General features: G+C 44.1%; 1 protein-coding gene across 1 annotated transcript in view; it reads right to left on the reverse strand.

Annotated features, from left to right (window-relative positions):
* The window catches only part of LOC138293872 (potassium channel subfamily T member 1-like), a 577,968-nt gene that overhangs the window by 286,435 nt on the left and 275,734 nt on the right, over positions 1 to 15,799 (reverse strand). The window contains exons 13-15 of the mRNA XM_069233172.1: positions 12,580 to 12,643; positions 11,317 to 11,425; positions 6,922 to 7,030 (exon numbers count right to left, since the gene is read on the reverse strand). Of these exons, the coding sequence (XP_069089273.1) occupies positions 6,922 to 7,030; positions 11,317 to 11,425; positions 12,580 to 12,643 (282 nt within the window). The remainder of the gene's footprint in view (positions 1 to 6,921; positions 7,031 to 11,316; positions 11,426 to 12,579; positions 12,644 to 15,799) is intronic.

The following is a 15,799-nucleotide window of genomic DNA, read 5'->3' on the forward strand; positions in this document are numbered from 1 at the left end:
ACAAAAGCTCCAATATTCCTATTAAAATGTTTATTTTTGTTATTTTATTTGTTTGAACATTACATAAAAGTGTTGTCATTTGTGTATGTGTTCGATGGAATGCCTATTTCTGTTTTTTTTGTGTATTGCTTTGCAGTTCAAATCATCCACATTGTCTAGGACAGGGTCCCCGGTTTTTTAGTAATAACTCACTGGGGATCCCTGGATTCCAAAAAGAATTCTTTGGGGGTCCCCGGGTTCCAGTAATGATAAAGTGGGGGGGGCACAGAAGTCAAAAGGCTGGGAACCACTGGCTTACAGCCTATCCACCCAGGGCTTCTTACATCAGGGTCTGCAACAAAATTACAAGGTGTTATCTGCGCACCACAAAATTGTTTTCATGAACCTTGGAATAAACTGTGACTGCTTGACATTTCCTGCTTTCTTAGTCAGATGTCCCTGGCCTTTCCTAATTAAGTAATCCAGTGGCATTATAAATTAACCTGCTACCTCCACTTTTGTCCCAGCAAGCATACAGGAACGTTCCCCCATCCAGAGGCCCCAACCCCATGATGTAACCTGATGTCACCTAGGAAACCTTTGTATGGCATCCCTGCTCTTTCAGATCTGCTACCCACATGCAGCTCAGCCAAAGCACCTCCTGCCAAGCACTCAGTGCCCACCATTGTTCCAGTGATGGGACTCTTCACCCAGCTCTACCAGGGCTCCGCAATCCTTAGAGACAGTGCCCACTTCTGTTCCATACTGAGACCCACTCCCAGCTCCATCAGTGCACCTCAGTTCACAAACTCCAATCCCTCAGCTCCACCAGTGAAGAACCCCACACGCTGTCTGCCAGAGCACCTCAGTTCTTGCAGTCAGTACACTCTGCTGTTCCAGTACTGGGACCTCGGGCGCAACTCCATCAGTGCAACTCAGTTCACACACTCCAAGCCCTCAGCCGTGGCAGAACAGCACACACGCTGTCTGTGAGAGTACCTCAGTTCTCACAGACAGGACACTCTGCTGTTCCAGTACTAGGACCTCGGGCACGGCTGCATCAGTGCACCTCAGTTCCACCCCGGCGAGGTCACTTCCTTTCCTATATTGGGACCCCGTTCACATACAGTTCCATTACAGCAGCTCAATTCTGATATTCAGTCCCACTGACAAGCCAATAATGGACCGAAAAGAGCAAAACACAGTTCAGCCAGTGCACCTCAAGTCAAACATCCAACACCACTGTTGATGGGAACCACCACAGCTCTGCCAGAGTCCATCAATTCTAACATTCGGTGCACATTTCTTTTCAGTACTAAGGCTCACACACACGTCCTTCAGGATTCCTCGCTTCTGTGATTCAGAGGCAATGCCACTCCCATAATGGGCCCCAATCGCAGCTTCACCAGGGCACCGCCAGGCTAACACTCAGCAACACTGGCACGTCAATACTAGGTTCCACACATAGCTCCATTAACATACCTCACTTCTGACCTTGTGTGCCCCTTAGTATTCCTGTAGTATTCCTGTACTGCAGCCCACATACAACTCTGTCAGTGCACCTCAACCCTAACCTGCAGTGACTCATTATTCCAATACCAGGAATTACACGGCGCTCCTTTTCTCATTCCTCACCCACTGCCTTTCTGTTATTCCAGCACTGGGCCGGGACACAACTCCGTCTATACCCCCAATCCAGATCTGTGTGGCCTCAATATTGCTGAATTGGGGTTCACATACAGCTCTACTATTACACCTCCTGCTGTTCTGCAGTGCCCCTTGCTGTTCCACACTCTGACTTCTGTTTGAGGATGTGGGGAAGCCAATTACATTGAATCTTGGGTGCCATCTTTATTTGGGAGGCTCTGTTTCGCCTATCTCACTCAGTTCTTTCCTTTACTCTGTTTACTCTCAATGTTTTCTTTCTCCCATACTTTTCTCTTTTCAGCTCCTAAAAGCAACACGCTACAGTTGCACTCTTTCTTTCAACTGTTTATTTCTACTCCTCTCCTTTTTATTTCTCTCTTCCTCTTGCTACCTCCTCTTTCAAACTCGCAAAAACTTGGTTATTTATTTCCTTGTTTCGTTCCTCTCCGTTTTCTCCATCATGCATTCATTCTTTCACAATTTTTTTCTCTTCTCTTGATTCTTTCTTTGTTTTCTTTATTTGCTCTTTCCTTTACCATTCCATGGGAGCGCATGTATTTTCTTGCTCTCCTATTTGTGTGCTGCTTCACTCCTCAAGTCCTATCCCTGTGTGCTGTGTTGCTTCTTCCTGCCACCAGCTTGTCTTTTGTTTCCACCATCCCTCTCTGCCCTTCTTTTTCACTTTTTATGTATTTTGTAAATTTCTACAGGCCTCAGTCTCCTCTGTTAACCTCTTCCTTCACCTGCTCTCCCTTTTCTCCCAAATTCATCGTGATTTACTAAAAAAAGTTTTTTGAAGGAAGGGCAACTGAAAATCACTGCCAGGCTGCTTCTCTTCTTTAACCTGTTTAAATTTTTTTATTTACTGCTCCAAGATTGGTTTCTACCAACTTAGAATGGTAAATAAAAAAATAAATGAAAAAAATGGCTGAATAGCATCACAAAATGCGTTGGCAAAGCCAATATGTATGTATTGGCAGCCAAAAGATGCAACCCAATGGCTTTGCTAATGCTTGTTTAAACTTTGTTTGCTTCCCATTTAGCACAGCTGGCGAAGTTTAGAAACTAACCTGAAAGTTGCAAGGCCTTGCTTGGACTTTTGGATTTCATAACTTCGTAGATCTATGTTTTTGAAATGATCATGGTCAGACTACAAATACATTTGCCCTGTATGACTAATTTCATGAACCTTGCGTCAATAGATTGTACCTCCCTGAATCAATAGTCAGATACTACATGACTAAACATGGCAGAGAAGATTAAAAGAAGGGAGGGTAAGCATGCAGCTGGAAATTCCCAAATGCAAACCCAGTGAGGCCACACTTTGGCCTGCAGTAGCCCTAACCGTGTTTGGAGCTCTTTGCCAGAGAGTCCACAAAGCTATTTGAACCCACTGGGAACCAGCAAAACACACCAGCAAAAGTGCCTTATCTAAAAAACAGATCAGAGACAAAATCAATCAGCCCCATGGTGCCACCCTAACGCAGCAGAGGTATCTCCAAAAATCACTCCATCAAGAAGTACACACCTAAATATCGTGGGGTCCAGCTCGTAATGTCTCATAAATGCCATCTGACCTAAAACACACTTCATAAATACCATCCAACTAGCAGCAATAGAGCCTCATATAGTTCATATAGAGGCTTTCTTCTTCTTCACTGATAAGAAGCTCTGTCAACAATCATTTTTCTAGGTCGACTCCTGCTGTTTGTCTCTCATCCTCTTCCTCCCGTATTGAATGAACCTCTCCCTGTTCTTCTTGACTATCTACCAAGATTTCGATAACTTAATTGCTGTGTAAATACTGCGGCCATCTTTTACTAGTACATACGCCCACTACTGTCATTGCTCTCAACAATATGGCTCATAATTTGTGTTGCTCTCAGTAGTAATCAACTAGCAAATATCCACGAACTGCAGCTGTGGTTGTTTTGGATACGTACAGTTCAAAAGCCTTTACAGGCCCTATTTATTGGCAAAATATGTCCATGCAATCTGGAATGAAACATGTCAGTGCAAAGAGCCTGTTCCTGTTCATTCACATGACATGAATTAGCAGTTTGTGCTTTATCACATCAATGTGTGGAGAGTTCTGTTTTTCAGAGTGAGGCATCAGCACATCATTTTTCCCAGTGGTCATTCGTAGGCATGTGTAGTGACCTTTTTAGTGAAGAATTAGTGACTATAGGAAGCTGGCTCTGTATATACTATATCAAAATGAGATATAGTGTGCACAGAGTCACGGGGTTCCCGAGAGGCTTAACAGAGGCTAAAGTAGATACCAATGATCTCTTTTGTGGTAGTGTTGTCGAGCAGTTAGGCTTATGAGGGGGCAATGCAAAGCATTTATTGTACAAACACAGACAGTATAAGAAACACACGCTCAATGACTTAACTCCAGACCAATGGATTTTATAGAGCAAAAATATATTTTCTTAATTTATTTTTAGAACCACAAGATTCATGTTGCAGGTAAGTACTTCAATAGATTCGTATTTCACACATGCATCAACAGTACTTTGTTTGAAATTGATAAATTATACAGTTTTTGAATTATTGGCAAATATCTGTTTTAAAAATTGACTTCAATTTTCAGAAACAGTTCTTAAAGGGGTGGAGAAATTTTAGATCCTTTTTGCAGGATCGATTTGACTCTTTCAGTTTCAGTCTCCGGGTTTAAGGAAGTCTACCGGTTGGGGTTCAAGTTAACCTCCAACACCCACCACCAGCAACAAGGGGCCAGTTGGGTGCAGAGGTCAAAGATGAGCAAATTTAACGTGGGCTCCTATGGAGACAGGGGGTACTCGGAATCAGGTCTGCCTGCAGGTAAGTACCAGCAACTCGGAGGGCAGACTCGGGGGATTAGAGGAGCACTGGAGGGGCCACAAGTAGGCACCAAACACACATCCTCAGTGTCACAGGGGTGGCCAGGTGCAGGATGCAAACAGGATGTTGGGTTTCCAATGCTGGTCTATGGGGGGACCTCGGGGCTCACTCAGAGGCTTCAGGTGAGGTCCAGGGGACCGTCTTGGGCACACCACGGGTTGGACAGGGAGGAGTGCTGCTTGCTGAACGTGGCTGCACCATGTTGGTTTCTCCAAGGCCTGGGGGCTGCGGGTGCAGTGGGTCCTTTGGCGTTAGATATCTTTGTCTGGGGTTTTTGCAGTCAGGGGGGTCCTCAGGATTCCCTCTGCAGGCATCATCCTGGGGGGTGAAGAGGTCCACCCAGGGTGGGCACTTGCTCGGAATTGCCTGGGGATCCCCTCTAGCTGGTTGGACCACCTGGACACGGGCCGTGGGCATCGGGTGCACAGTGGTTAGGACTCACGCATTCGGAGTGAGATGGGAGTCCTTGGTTGTTGGCTTCTTCTTGGACAGGGCCGCTGTCCACGGGAGTTCTTGGTCCTTTGGGGTGCAGGGCAGTCCTCTGGAGCTTGGCAGAGGTTGTTGGTCCCACTGGATGCATCGCTGTTCTTTTGCAGGTTCTTTGAAGCAGGAGACAGGCCAGTAGGGCTGAGGCCAAAGCAGTTGTCTTCCTTCTTCTCTGCTGGGGGTTTCAGCTTGGCAGTTCTTCTTCTTCTCGTAGGTCGTCAAGAATCATCTGGTGAGTTGGGTTCAGGGAGGCCCTTAAATCCTATATTTAGGGGCATCTTAGGGATGAGAGGGCAGTAGCCAATGGCTACGGTCCCTGATGGTGGCTACACCCTCCTTGTACCCACTTCCTTTGGGGAGGGGGACACAAACCCAATCCTATTGGTCCCTATCCCCCAAACCAAGATGGAGGATTCTGCAGGGAGGGAGTCACCTCAGCTCTGGACACCTTATGAGTGGCCCTGGCTGGGGTGGTCACTCTTCCCTGTTTCCCCTAATTGTCCAGCCGGCCTTGCCGCCAAAAAGTGGGGCTTTGTCTGGGGGGCGGGCGGCTTCTCTAGCTGGAGTGCCCTGGGGCACTGTAATCCTAGGCTTGAGCCTTTGAGGCTCAACATCAGGTGCTACAGTTCCTGTAATGGGGGAGGTGTGAAGCACCTCCACCCAGGACAGGCTTTGTTTCTGACCACAGAGTGCACAAAGGCAATCACCCCATGTGGTCAAAAAAAATTCTGAAAGTGACAGGCTGGCACAGACTGGTGAGTCCTACACTAGCAGTTTGGCTAACATACAGGGGGCATCTCTAAGATGCCCTATGTGTGCATTATTCAATAAATCCCACACTGGCATCAGTGTGGGCTTATTGTGCTGAGAGAGAAGTTTGATACCAAACTTCCCTGTATTCAGTGAAGCCATTATGGAGCTGTGGAGTTCCTAATGACAAACCCCCAGACCATATACTCCATATGGCTACACTGCATTTAAAATGTCTAATAATGGACTTATGCACTGTAGGGGCATATTGTTCATGCAGCTATACCCTCAATGGTGGTATAGTGGACTCTGCCTTAGGACTGTAAGGCCTGCTAGAGGGGTGACTTACCTCTGCCACAGGCAGAGGTTGGTGGGCATGGCACCCTGAGTGGGGTGCCAAGTCGAATTTGTCTTTTTCTCCCCACCAGCCCACTCAGGCTGTAAGGCAGTGTACATGTGCTGGGTGAGGGGTCCCCAAGGGTGGCATAATACATGCTGCAGCCCTTAGAGACCTTACCTGGCCACAGGGCCCTTGGTACCATTGGTACCCTTTACAGGGGACTTAACTGTGTGCCAGGGTTGTGCCAATTGTGGAACAAAGGAACAGTTTTTGGGAAAGAACACTGGTGCTGGGGCCTGGTTAGCAGGATCCCAGCACACTGTCAATTAAAGCTGGCATCAACTCTAGGCAAAAAGTGTGGGGGGGGGTACCCATGCCAACAGTGGCACTTTCCTACAGTGACCATTTCTGCTGTTCTATTCTTGATACTCAGTTCTATCATTGTGAAGGTAAGCAAGTGTGTCTGCTGTGCTACACTATGTTTGTGAGAGCAAACAGGCATGTCTGCGGTCCATACTAGATTCTGGTTGCCATCTTAGTGAAGGCATGCATTCACATCTGCTGTTCCATGCCTGAGCCGAGTGGCACGTTTGAGAGGGTAAGCAAGCAATACTGCTATTCTGCAATAAACGCTGTAGTCACAGAATCAAATAAAATACTGCCTCTCACCATTGTTGTTTTATCAAAATTGAACTACTGAAAGTTAAACAACACTGAAAAACATTATTCATATGCACATATATCTATCTATATGTATACACACACACACACACAGAGTTACGAAAGAGTCTAGTCTATTCTATGGCATTTGCAGCTTCCACTACAGTACTTACTGCCCCCTGGAGGTATGAATCAGTAATGTAATAAGGGTGGAGGTGGCGGGACAGACGCAGTTTAGAGCCAACATGGCATACTTAAATTCTTCTTCGCAGACCACATGATCTGTAGAGAGAAAGAACATTGGAGTGAGTATATGAGAGAGAGCAAGATAGAGAGAAAGAAAGATAATTCATCCTAAGAAAGTATCAAAGTGATACCTTAAGTGGATATTACTTATATTTTTGTTCTAACACGGTACACAAAACATGAAGCTGATAATATTTGGCGCATATATGGAGCTACGTAGAGTGTTATATGTTGTTTATTACCACTGATGAGCTTTTAATAGCATTTCAGGGTATTTTTAACACATTAAAATGTTACAAAGAGAAGAAACCATAAGTTACCTTTACCTAAGTTTAATTTTTTCAGTGAATTTATTGAGATTTTTGATTATATATTTGATCCATTTTCAATACAAGCAACCCCCACTGCACACACCTTTGAACAGTGCACAATGGGAATTAGTCTTAGTGCTTTCAGCTGTCCTCAGCAGCACATGACAACCAACACCTGCAGGTAAGCCCTGCTGCATATAGCCTTCGGCTCTGCCCTGTAGTGGTTGGTTGCAAGGCCTAGCTTTGGGACAGGGCCTGCACCCAACCTTTGTGCCTGTCCCTTATATTGTTTTTTTTGCTTTTCAATTATTTTGGAGCTCGTGAACTTTTAGTCTAGGTTGCTATCCGTCTTTGAATGTATAACAAATTTGACAAGATAAAAACAAAATTTAAAAGCATCTTTAATACTCATTCACATTATGAACTCCTGCATGTCTGTTTTGGGGGTGTTGTAGTACGCCAGAACCCCTATCTATAGTTTCTATGCCCGAACGTCAAACACTGAATATTGTAATAGTGACCCCCAGAGAATGTTGCTGTTGTGGTCAGACAGTTAGAGAGCATGGGTTCATGAACCTGAGTTTGAGTTTGCGAACTCGTATTTGACAGTGGGAGAAATGCAGCTTTACCAAATAGGATTTCATTATATTTTTACATTTTGGGTTTGCAAACAGTTCACAAGCCCGTGGTCACAAACTATCTGTGAATTAACGGTCAAGGTGTACAAAATTATTTGCAGATAAACCCTTTGATGCACACAAATATAGGAAAGGTGTGGAGGTTGCTTATTCTCCTTCCTAGCAGTGAAGACATAGAACGACTGCTTCTCTTCCTGAGTTCCGAAAGTCTCTGAAGACCTGGCCATTTGGTTAATCAACTGGACCCTTCCAGTGCCTGGAAGTGGTCTACAAATGACAACACATTTTTGTAACAACCATAGTATGCAGGACCTAGTCTATGGCGAGACCATGGGCCAAACTTGCTGCATGCAGCAAACTCACAACGTCTCTCAGCTGTGCGCCATAGGGGGTTTGCCTTAAGGCCTCACCTCCAGCTAGCCCCTGTCCTGAAGCTGCGATGAGTGGCCACCCAATCTGGTAAATTTTTCAAAATGTATTTTTGCTGTGAAAACAAACTGAGTTATATTGATCCATGCATACCTGTTTTGTGGGAATCATGAAGGAACTGGAGATTCTTATAAAAGATTGAAGAGCTTAGATTTATTTCTGAAAATTCTGCTTTACATTCAAACAGTTCTTGACTTTCCTGAACAGGTCACTGCACTCCTTGCTATGGAGGATTTATGTAGCAAAGGAGACTCTTTAGTTGTTTTGCTGAGTTTCTCTTTTTTGGAGTTAACTGCAACAACAGCAAGGTGATGGATGGAATGCTTGAATTAATCTCAGCCACTGGCAATCGCTCTGGGGCGCCCTTTACTTCATAGTTTTTCACTCACCATGCCACTCTAGACAAAGCCCTGCCTTTTGCAAATAAGTACTGATCCTGCTCCTCATGGGACCTGCCCATCGTGAACTTCCAGCCAAGGCCCCTTCCAGAAGGGACCACAAGCAACCCCAGACCAGTTCGGATCCACTTAGTTCTCATCAGTGAGATATAGCCTGAGTTCTATAGCATAGTTAGCACAGAACCCGTGTCTGGGCGTTTCCGTCAAACTTAGGGTGTAAACTGCAGCAGCAACAGGGTGATGGATGGAATGCTTGAATTAATCTTAGTCACTGGCAATCAGTTTTGGCCGCATTCCGGTCCATTCGTTCACCCACCATGCCACTCTCAACACTTTCTGCTTTGGAATGGCTTCTGCACAGGAAGAATAAGAGAGAGAAAAACTATAAGAACATACACAGGAGACAAATAAGGACCTGCAAGATGCTCAGATGGAGAGTTGAAGATCACTACAGGAATTCAACTTCTGGTGAAAATGAATATAATCTAAGTATCTGATGTGCATTTTGTTCAACAATAAGCCGAGCAGAGGGAGTTAAGGAAAATAGAACGAAGCAAAAGGACATTGATGCATGGCATTAAGTGCAGCTCAATGTTGTAAAAAGCCAATGAGTTGCTAAAGAGGCGCCTACATATTCAGAAACGCAACAAGTCACTGTTCCTGGTGAGACACTGCAGAAGATATCCCGTAAAAAGATCAAGAACAGACTGATCCTTGCTTTGCAACTGTGGGCTTTCCACGCTTGCTGTTCCATAGGGTGATCTCTTGTAGATAGCAAAGCACAATAGCACTGACAAATCAAGTCCTTCACCACAAGATGTGTAAAAACACTTTTTAATCCAGTGCTTTCCCCATTCTTCAAGTTTTCTTTTTTTTTGTTCTCGAATAAAAGTAAAAACCCAGAAAAACTAAAAAAGTTCAAAAAAGGAAAACGGCTCTTTTTGGAGCAAACGTCTGTATAAAGTAGAAAGTTTAATATATTTTTTGATTTGTATATCAAGGCGAGCGACAGTGAGTGATTTTGATTTTTTGGAGAAGAGATAAGCGAGTGTAAGCGCATGAAAGTGCGTGAAAGTGAGGGAGTGAGTAAGACATTATGCAGAAGGGGGCTAGATGCAGGGCCTGGGTTCTGGCCAGACCCCCCCTACAGGAGGCCAACTCACACAGTGCACTGCTCATACATATTTTTATTCCTACCATGATAATGTAAATACATGTGGCCCGATAAGCATGTTATTTAAAGCGGTGGTACGAATAATTCACAGATTCACACATTACAACACTGCAAAGTTCAACGTGCTTATTATTAGGTACAGTACAGCCAAACTGACATAAGAATAAACACTGTTTCCTGCCTCAGGAGCTGCATGATACCAAACGAGTTTACACCAGGAAGCAACTCTCCTACTCTTGCAAACTCTTTTTCGTGATTTTTTTTTAATTACAAATGGACCTGAAAAACCTCCATGGCATGCAGAAAGCATGCAGATGTGCAGAGCGTAATATGCTATTTATTACTATTGTCGGTGGGGGGGGCATCATGGGGCATCTCAAGCTTCACCTCTCTTCAGACTTGGTCCCTCCCTACACTCCTCAGAGGTAATAATAGGCATGTAGCACCCTGAACACTGGAGAGAGGTAGAGAGAAGGAAAGAGAGAGAGAGGGGAAGACATTTCAAAGCTGAATAATAAAGTTATGCGCTAGGCCTCAAAGTTGTGCTCACTTTACTTCCGTGGGCCTGGTAACTCCTAAAACGCACAGGGATCTGTATGAAAACCTAGAGGTGAAATACCTTTCTGCCAGCGGTGTGCTGCACTTCAGGGCTGGGTACTGTTTATGTTGTGGTTTCTGCAGCAACCCTGCAGGCTATGTTTGAACAGTCATTGGTAGGAGTTTTCTAACCACCCTAAACGTGGGCTAAGCTAATGTACGTTCGGGAAAGGGAGAGGCCGCTATTTGCAAAGTCTCCTTAATGCGACACATGCCTTCAGGTTATCACATAACACTTCAGATGCGTGTTGAACTAGTAATGACCCTGAACATTTGTTTGGAATTCGTGGCGTTAGAAGTGGACAGGCCTACACACCGATGCAAGCAGTGTCCATTCAGCACATTGATGCCAAGTGTACCCACTCAGCATATGGATGCCAGCTGTGCCAACTGAGCTATCTCAAGCGCCAACACATTGATGCAAGGTGTAGCTACGTACTAGACTACAATCAGCTTCATCACACTTATACATGCTGCACCCAGTCATCTTTCCTTAACTAAAGCACTTTGAGGACAGCAGTTCCCGCTCGGCCGGTGCCAAGTTCAATCAATTGATGCCAAATTAACCCACTGAGGTATCCGAAGCTCTAATACATTCAGATAATTTGCAACCATTCAGCTGTCCACAGCCCTAACAAAATGATGCCAGTTGTACCCACTGAGCTATCCTCAGCTGCAACACTGATGCCATCTGTAGCCACTGAGCTAGTCTCAGCTGCAACACATTGATGCCAGCACCTCGAGGCCAGCCCCCACTGCTCAACTTTGCACTTACCTGCGAATTTGATGTGGAATTTGTTCTCAGGTTTCAGAATCTGAACATACAGGGGGCAGTTTGGAGCAAAATCCTTTACTGCCCAGGCCCTCAGAATGGTTTGATGATCCTAAGTGAGAGAGAAGAAACACGCAGGAGATTTCAGTGGCACTAGGGAGACTTCCGTGGCACCAGAAATATTCAACAATGCAGACCACAACACTGTACCCGAGAGAACACATCGAAGCATGCTGGGGGGTAGGACAAGGCTAACCCAGGAGGCATGCAACACGATAGCCGAGGGGGCGGGGTGCCTACTGTAAGGGGTGATGAGTTGAACAACTGTTCAATATGATGATAGTGAGCGCAGAGGCAGGTGACAACGCTCAGTGGGTTGAGTGACTGTTGCAGACATCTGTATGGTGGTGTTAATCGGAATCTCGTATATAGCAATATTGTCTGACATAAATATAATTTCGATAATATAGCACTCAAAAATATCGTTCACTTAGGTTTAGATTTTCCATTATTATATCCAATCGGGGTGGGGGGGGGGTAACGATATTGATGACATACAATATTCTGACAACGGCACTATGCTACGACAAGAGAAAAAGCAGATCACAGATTTGAATCCACGTGGGACCAAATCAGCCTTTTATCTTTCCACAACCGAATTGCCTATTTGGTGGCAAAATAGTACGTGGTATTATTTCTCATCAGGCTGGCCCTCATTTGATTAACCTACAAGGAATGAAAAACAGCAGAGGTGACCTGCGTGGCAATCTCGCAGATCGCTACAGCAGGAGCTCACCCACAGAGCTATCGCCTGCATTCAAGCATGTGACCTGCAAGGTGCACACAATTCTGTACATCAGGCACATTAACCCACCTAACTATATAACCAGGATAGGAACTTTTGACCAGTGGATTGAGATCAAATGTCTGCAGCGGGCACATAACTCACATTGCTGGAACAAAGGCCTCACCCAATCCCACCTCAATTGGCATAATCTTTATGGCAGTATAAGTAGCCTTTTTTGAAACATGTGATGCAGCAGCTGGGGAAGCCCCCAGAGGCCCAGAAGGGTGCCTCATCATGGAAATGAATACATTTGAACTTGCCACTGCCAATGTATTGGGGTTGGTCTATATTTTGGAGTGTCAGAGCTGAAACCAGCTGTCTTTTCACTAAGAGTCAGGGTCAGTCTCCCAACTGGACATCTACCACCAGTACAGCAGCATGGATCACAACAGAAAAGCAGCACTGTTGAGTTAACATACAGCAGCGACCCGATCCATGTCAAACCGGTTACTGAGGATAAAACAGGCCTCTGCGTCGTCCATTCTTCAGCCGGCCAATAGGAGTGAAGGGAAATGAGGCAGCGGGAAAACAAGGTGGGGTTTAAAGAAGAGAGGAGGGAAGAAAAAAGAGAGAATAGTTTAATGGTGGTAGGGTGGAGCTGAAGAGAGAGAAAGCTCATGCCCCATTCGTGTGGGTGTCCCTGGTGTCAAGGCCACCTGTCTCTGGTCCACACATGCATATGAGGCTCTCACAGGGATGCACATGGATTGACTGGTTTAAGGTGATCATTGCTCTCTGGGTCATCGTGGATGCTATTTCTATTCCTCATGTTTTGCGCCATAAGGTAATTAACTCTTGGTATTGTAGTCATGTTTTCCTTCAACTGATCTAATTAGATTAACACATCTAAAAATCATGATTTGTAGGAGAAAACTGCAGCATTGTAGCCAACATTCTTAATCACCTCAAGAAAGGTGATCACCCCAGTATAACTGACATCTTTAATCACTGAGGACTGCAAAGAGGTCCTGCTTAAAGGATCCTTGTGAATATTTCTGAGATAACTGAGCTTTAACATACAATGGATCTGAATAAGAATCAGTTACCTATTGATCACTTACATTCCGCCATAAATGAGTTCCTGACCAAAGATCTTAAGGTTTCCTGGCACATTTAGAGGTTGGGGAATGATCAAGTCTCACGGGGTGGGGGATCAGCTGGCTCTCTGATCAGAAACCTATGACTTGGGGGCCCATATGCCACAGGCTGCCAGTGATGTTAACAATGTTCTTCATCAGGCAGGGCAAGTGCCACTTAGTTCTACTGCCTGGGACATCTAGGGTCACAGATAAATAATGACTCTGCAGGTCAGGGAAATTTATTTTTTGTTGTTCTCAGGAAAACGTCCAAAGTGGGAGTTTTAAAACATTGCTTGAGAAAAACAAAAAGAATGGTGAGTGGGCCACAAAAATATGGCACCTGGCATTACGCTGTGTGTGCAGGTCATCTGCCTCATTGGTGAATGCAATGTAGGCACAGAGATCTCCCCCAGGCAAGCAGGGCTCTCTAAATGTGTTAGGTGATCCTCCATTTAGTATTGAAGGTAAAGGCTTTTGCTGACCTAGAGGGCTGGCAGACTGCCTGCCTGAGTCTAAATGACCCTCTTGTTTATTATCCTGAAAACCCTACAGGTTAACAGGCGTCATTGTTTGAGTTGAGTGTTATTTAGAACAGTCCTGAATTTGCTTCCCCTGTTCATAACAGAATTCACAAAGGTAACTTGCACTTGTGACTAATTTCCACATGTAATTTACTCTTACACTTTTGAGTAAGCTTACTACTTTGGCTAGTCATAAAACAAGTGTAAAGTTACTCATAAGTGTAGACTTAAACATCTCCACTCCTGAAAAAGGGGGTACAGCAAAATTTAAGTATGTAAGCTACTACTGCCAAAAAGGAAACAGTAGTAAATCCGGCGCCACCCTCGGTCAACCACTGAGACTATGAAAATAATGGAAAGAAGGACTTAAAATAAAAACCTCATATGAAATAATGGTAAATGAAATTAATTAAAATAGTTACAAACATGTCTTATTTCTTATTTAGTCATAAATATTCTAACTACCTTTTATGAATTTATAAATCATTATAACATTCATTGGTAATTTTTTATTTTGTTATTTTATTATTAAGCTAAATTAAAGTATGTTAATTTAATTTTACATATCACGATTAGTAATTATTAACTGAGGAATGTGCTGGAGAATTTCACCAGAATGTGACTGGAAAAAATATTAATTTTTTTGAAGTTCATAAAATTGTTAATTTCACTTCATTTAGTTCCCCACCAAGACTCTCCCATCTTCATCCCAAGTTGGAGGTAGCAAGCCATCTCCACCCCATGAGATAATATTCTGAGTCCTGTTTCTGAATGCTCTGTGTCTCTTTTCCATTTTGGAGTTTTCTGTCAGCTCTTATTGTCAGAGAGGATTTAATCTTTATTTTCTTCCTTTATGAGTTAACAAATTGCTCTTCTACTTAATATCTTCAGTAAGTCACCTAGAGCCAGATGTACAAAGCTATTTAGCAGTCAAAAACAACAACATTTTCCGTTTGCAACAGCTAAATGACCTTATACCAACCCTATTTTGCAAATCTGTAACCTGTTACCGACTCGCAAAATAGGGGTTGCGACTTGCTATCAGGAAGGGGTGTGTCAAGGACGTCCCTTCCCAATAGCCAGGCAGGGGGCTGTATGATTGTTTTGCAACCAGGAATGCAATAGCAAAACAATCACAGTTATCACCAATATCAACTTCTCCCCTGTGAATGGAGGTGCCAACTTGTTTTCAGAGCAGGCAGTGGTCCCATGGACCACTGCCTAAACTGAAAAAATGAAAAGGATATTTTTCATTTTTTTTTTGTAATGCATCACGTTTTCTTTTAAGGAAAATGGTCTAAATAAAAAAAAATTGCTTTATTTAAAAAGCAGTCACAGACATGGTGGTCAGATGACACCAAATGGCCAGCATCCCTCTGAGTGCAGTAATTCCCAAATGGGTCACAAATTGTGACCTGCCTCATGAATGATAATGAGGCAGGTCCTTTGCAACCCATTTGGGAATTGCAAATGTTGTCTTACACACTGTTGTACATCAGCTTTTGCGACTCGCAAATTGAGATTCACTAAAAATCACAATTTGCAAGTCGCAAAAGATGACCATTGTACATCTGGCCCTTCATTTTTCTTCACTTACTTCTATTGTCCTCTTGGACTTCTTCTATTCTAAACCTTGCAGTCACTTCTTTTTCTATTTAGAATTTAGATTTTGTAATTGCAACAACCCCCGTCTTTGGCTGGTGTCCGGTGACACATAAAAACAGGTGAGTTTTAGGTCTTAAGCAGCAGAATGGAGGCAACACTGTACAGCAGTGGTGGATATCCTTTCAGCCGGAGATGCAGTGGTTAAAGGAAATAGCTTCCTTCCTATAAACAAACCTATTGATCAGAACTAGCAGAAGGCACAGAGTCTGCAGATTTTCAAGGACTGGAGGGGGTATATCTGGGGTTTCACATTGAGGCTAGACCAGGTAGGCATCTGTGGGAGAAACACAAACTCTTGACGTGAACTCAATGGGACAAATTAGGCTCAGGAGAACCCAAACTTATAGGGATATTTAGAAATATTCTGGCCTTGA

This window comes from Pleurodeles waltl, chromosome 4_2 (genome assembly GCF_031143425.1).
Source record: "Pleurodeles waltl isolate 20211129_DDA chromosome 4_2, aPleWal1.hap1.20221129, whole genome shotgun sequence".
In the NCBI taxonomy this organism is placed as follows: domain Eukaryota; kingdom Metazoa; phylum Chordata; class Amphibia; order Caudata; family Salamandridae; genus Pleurodeles; species Pleurodeles waltl.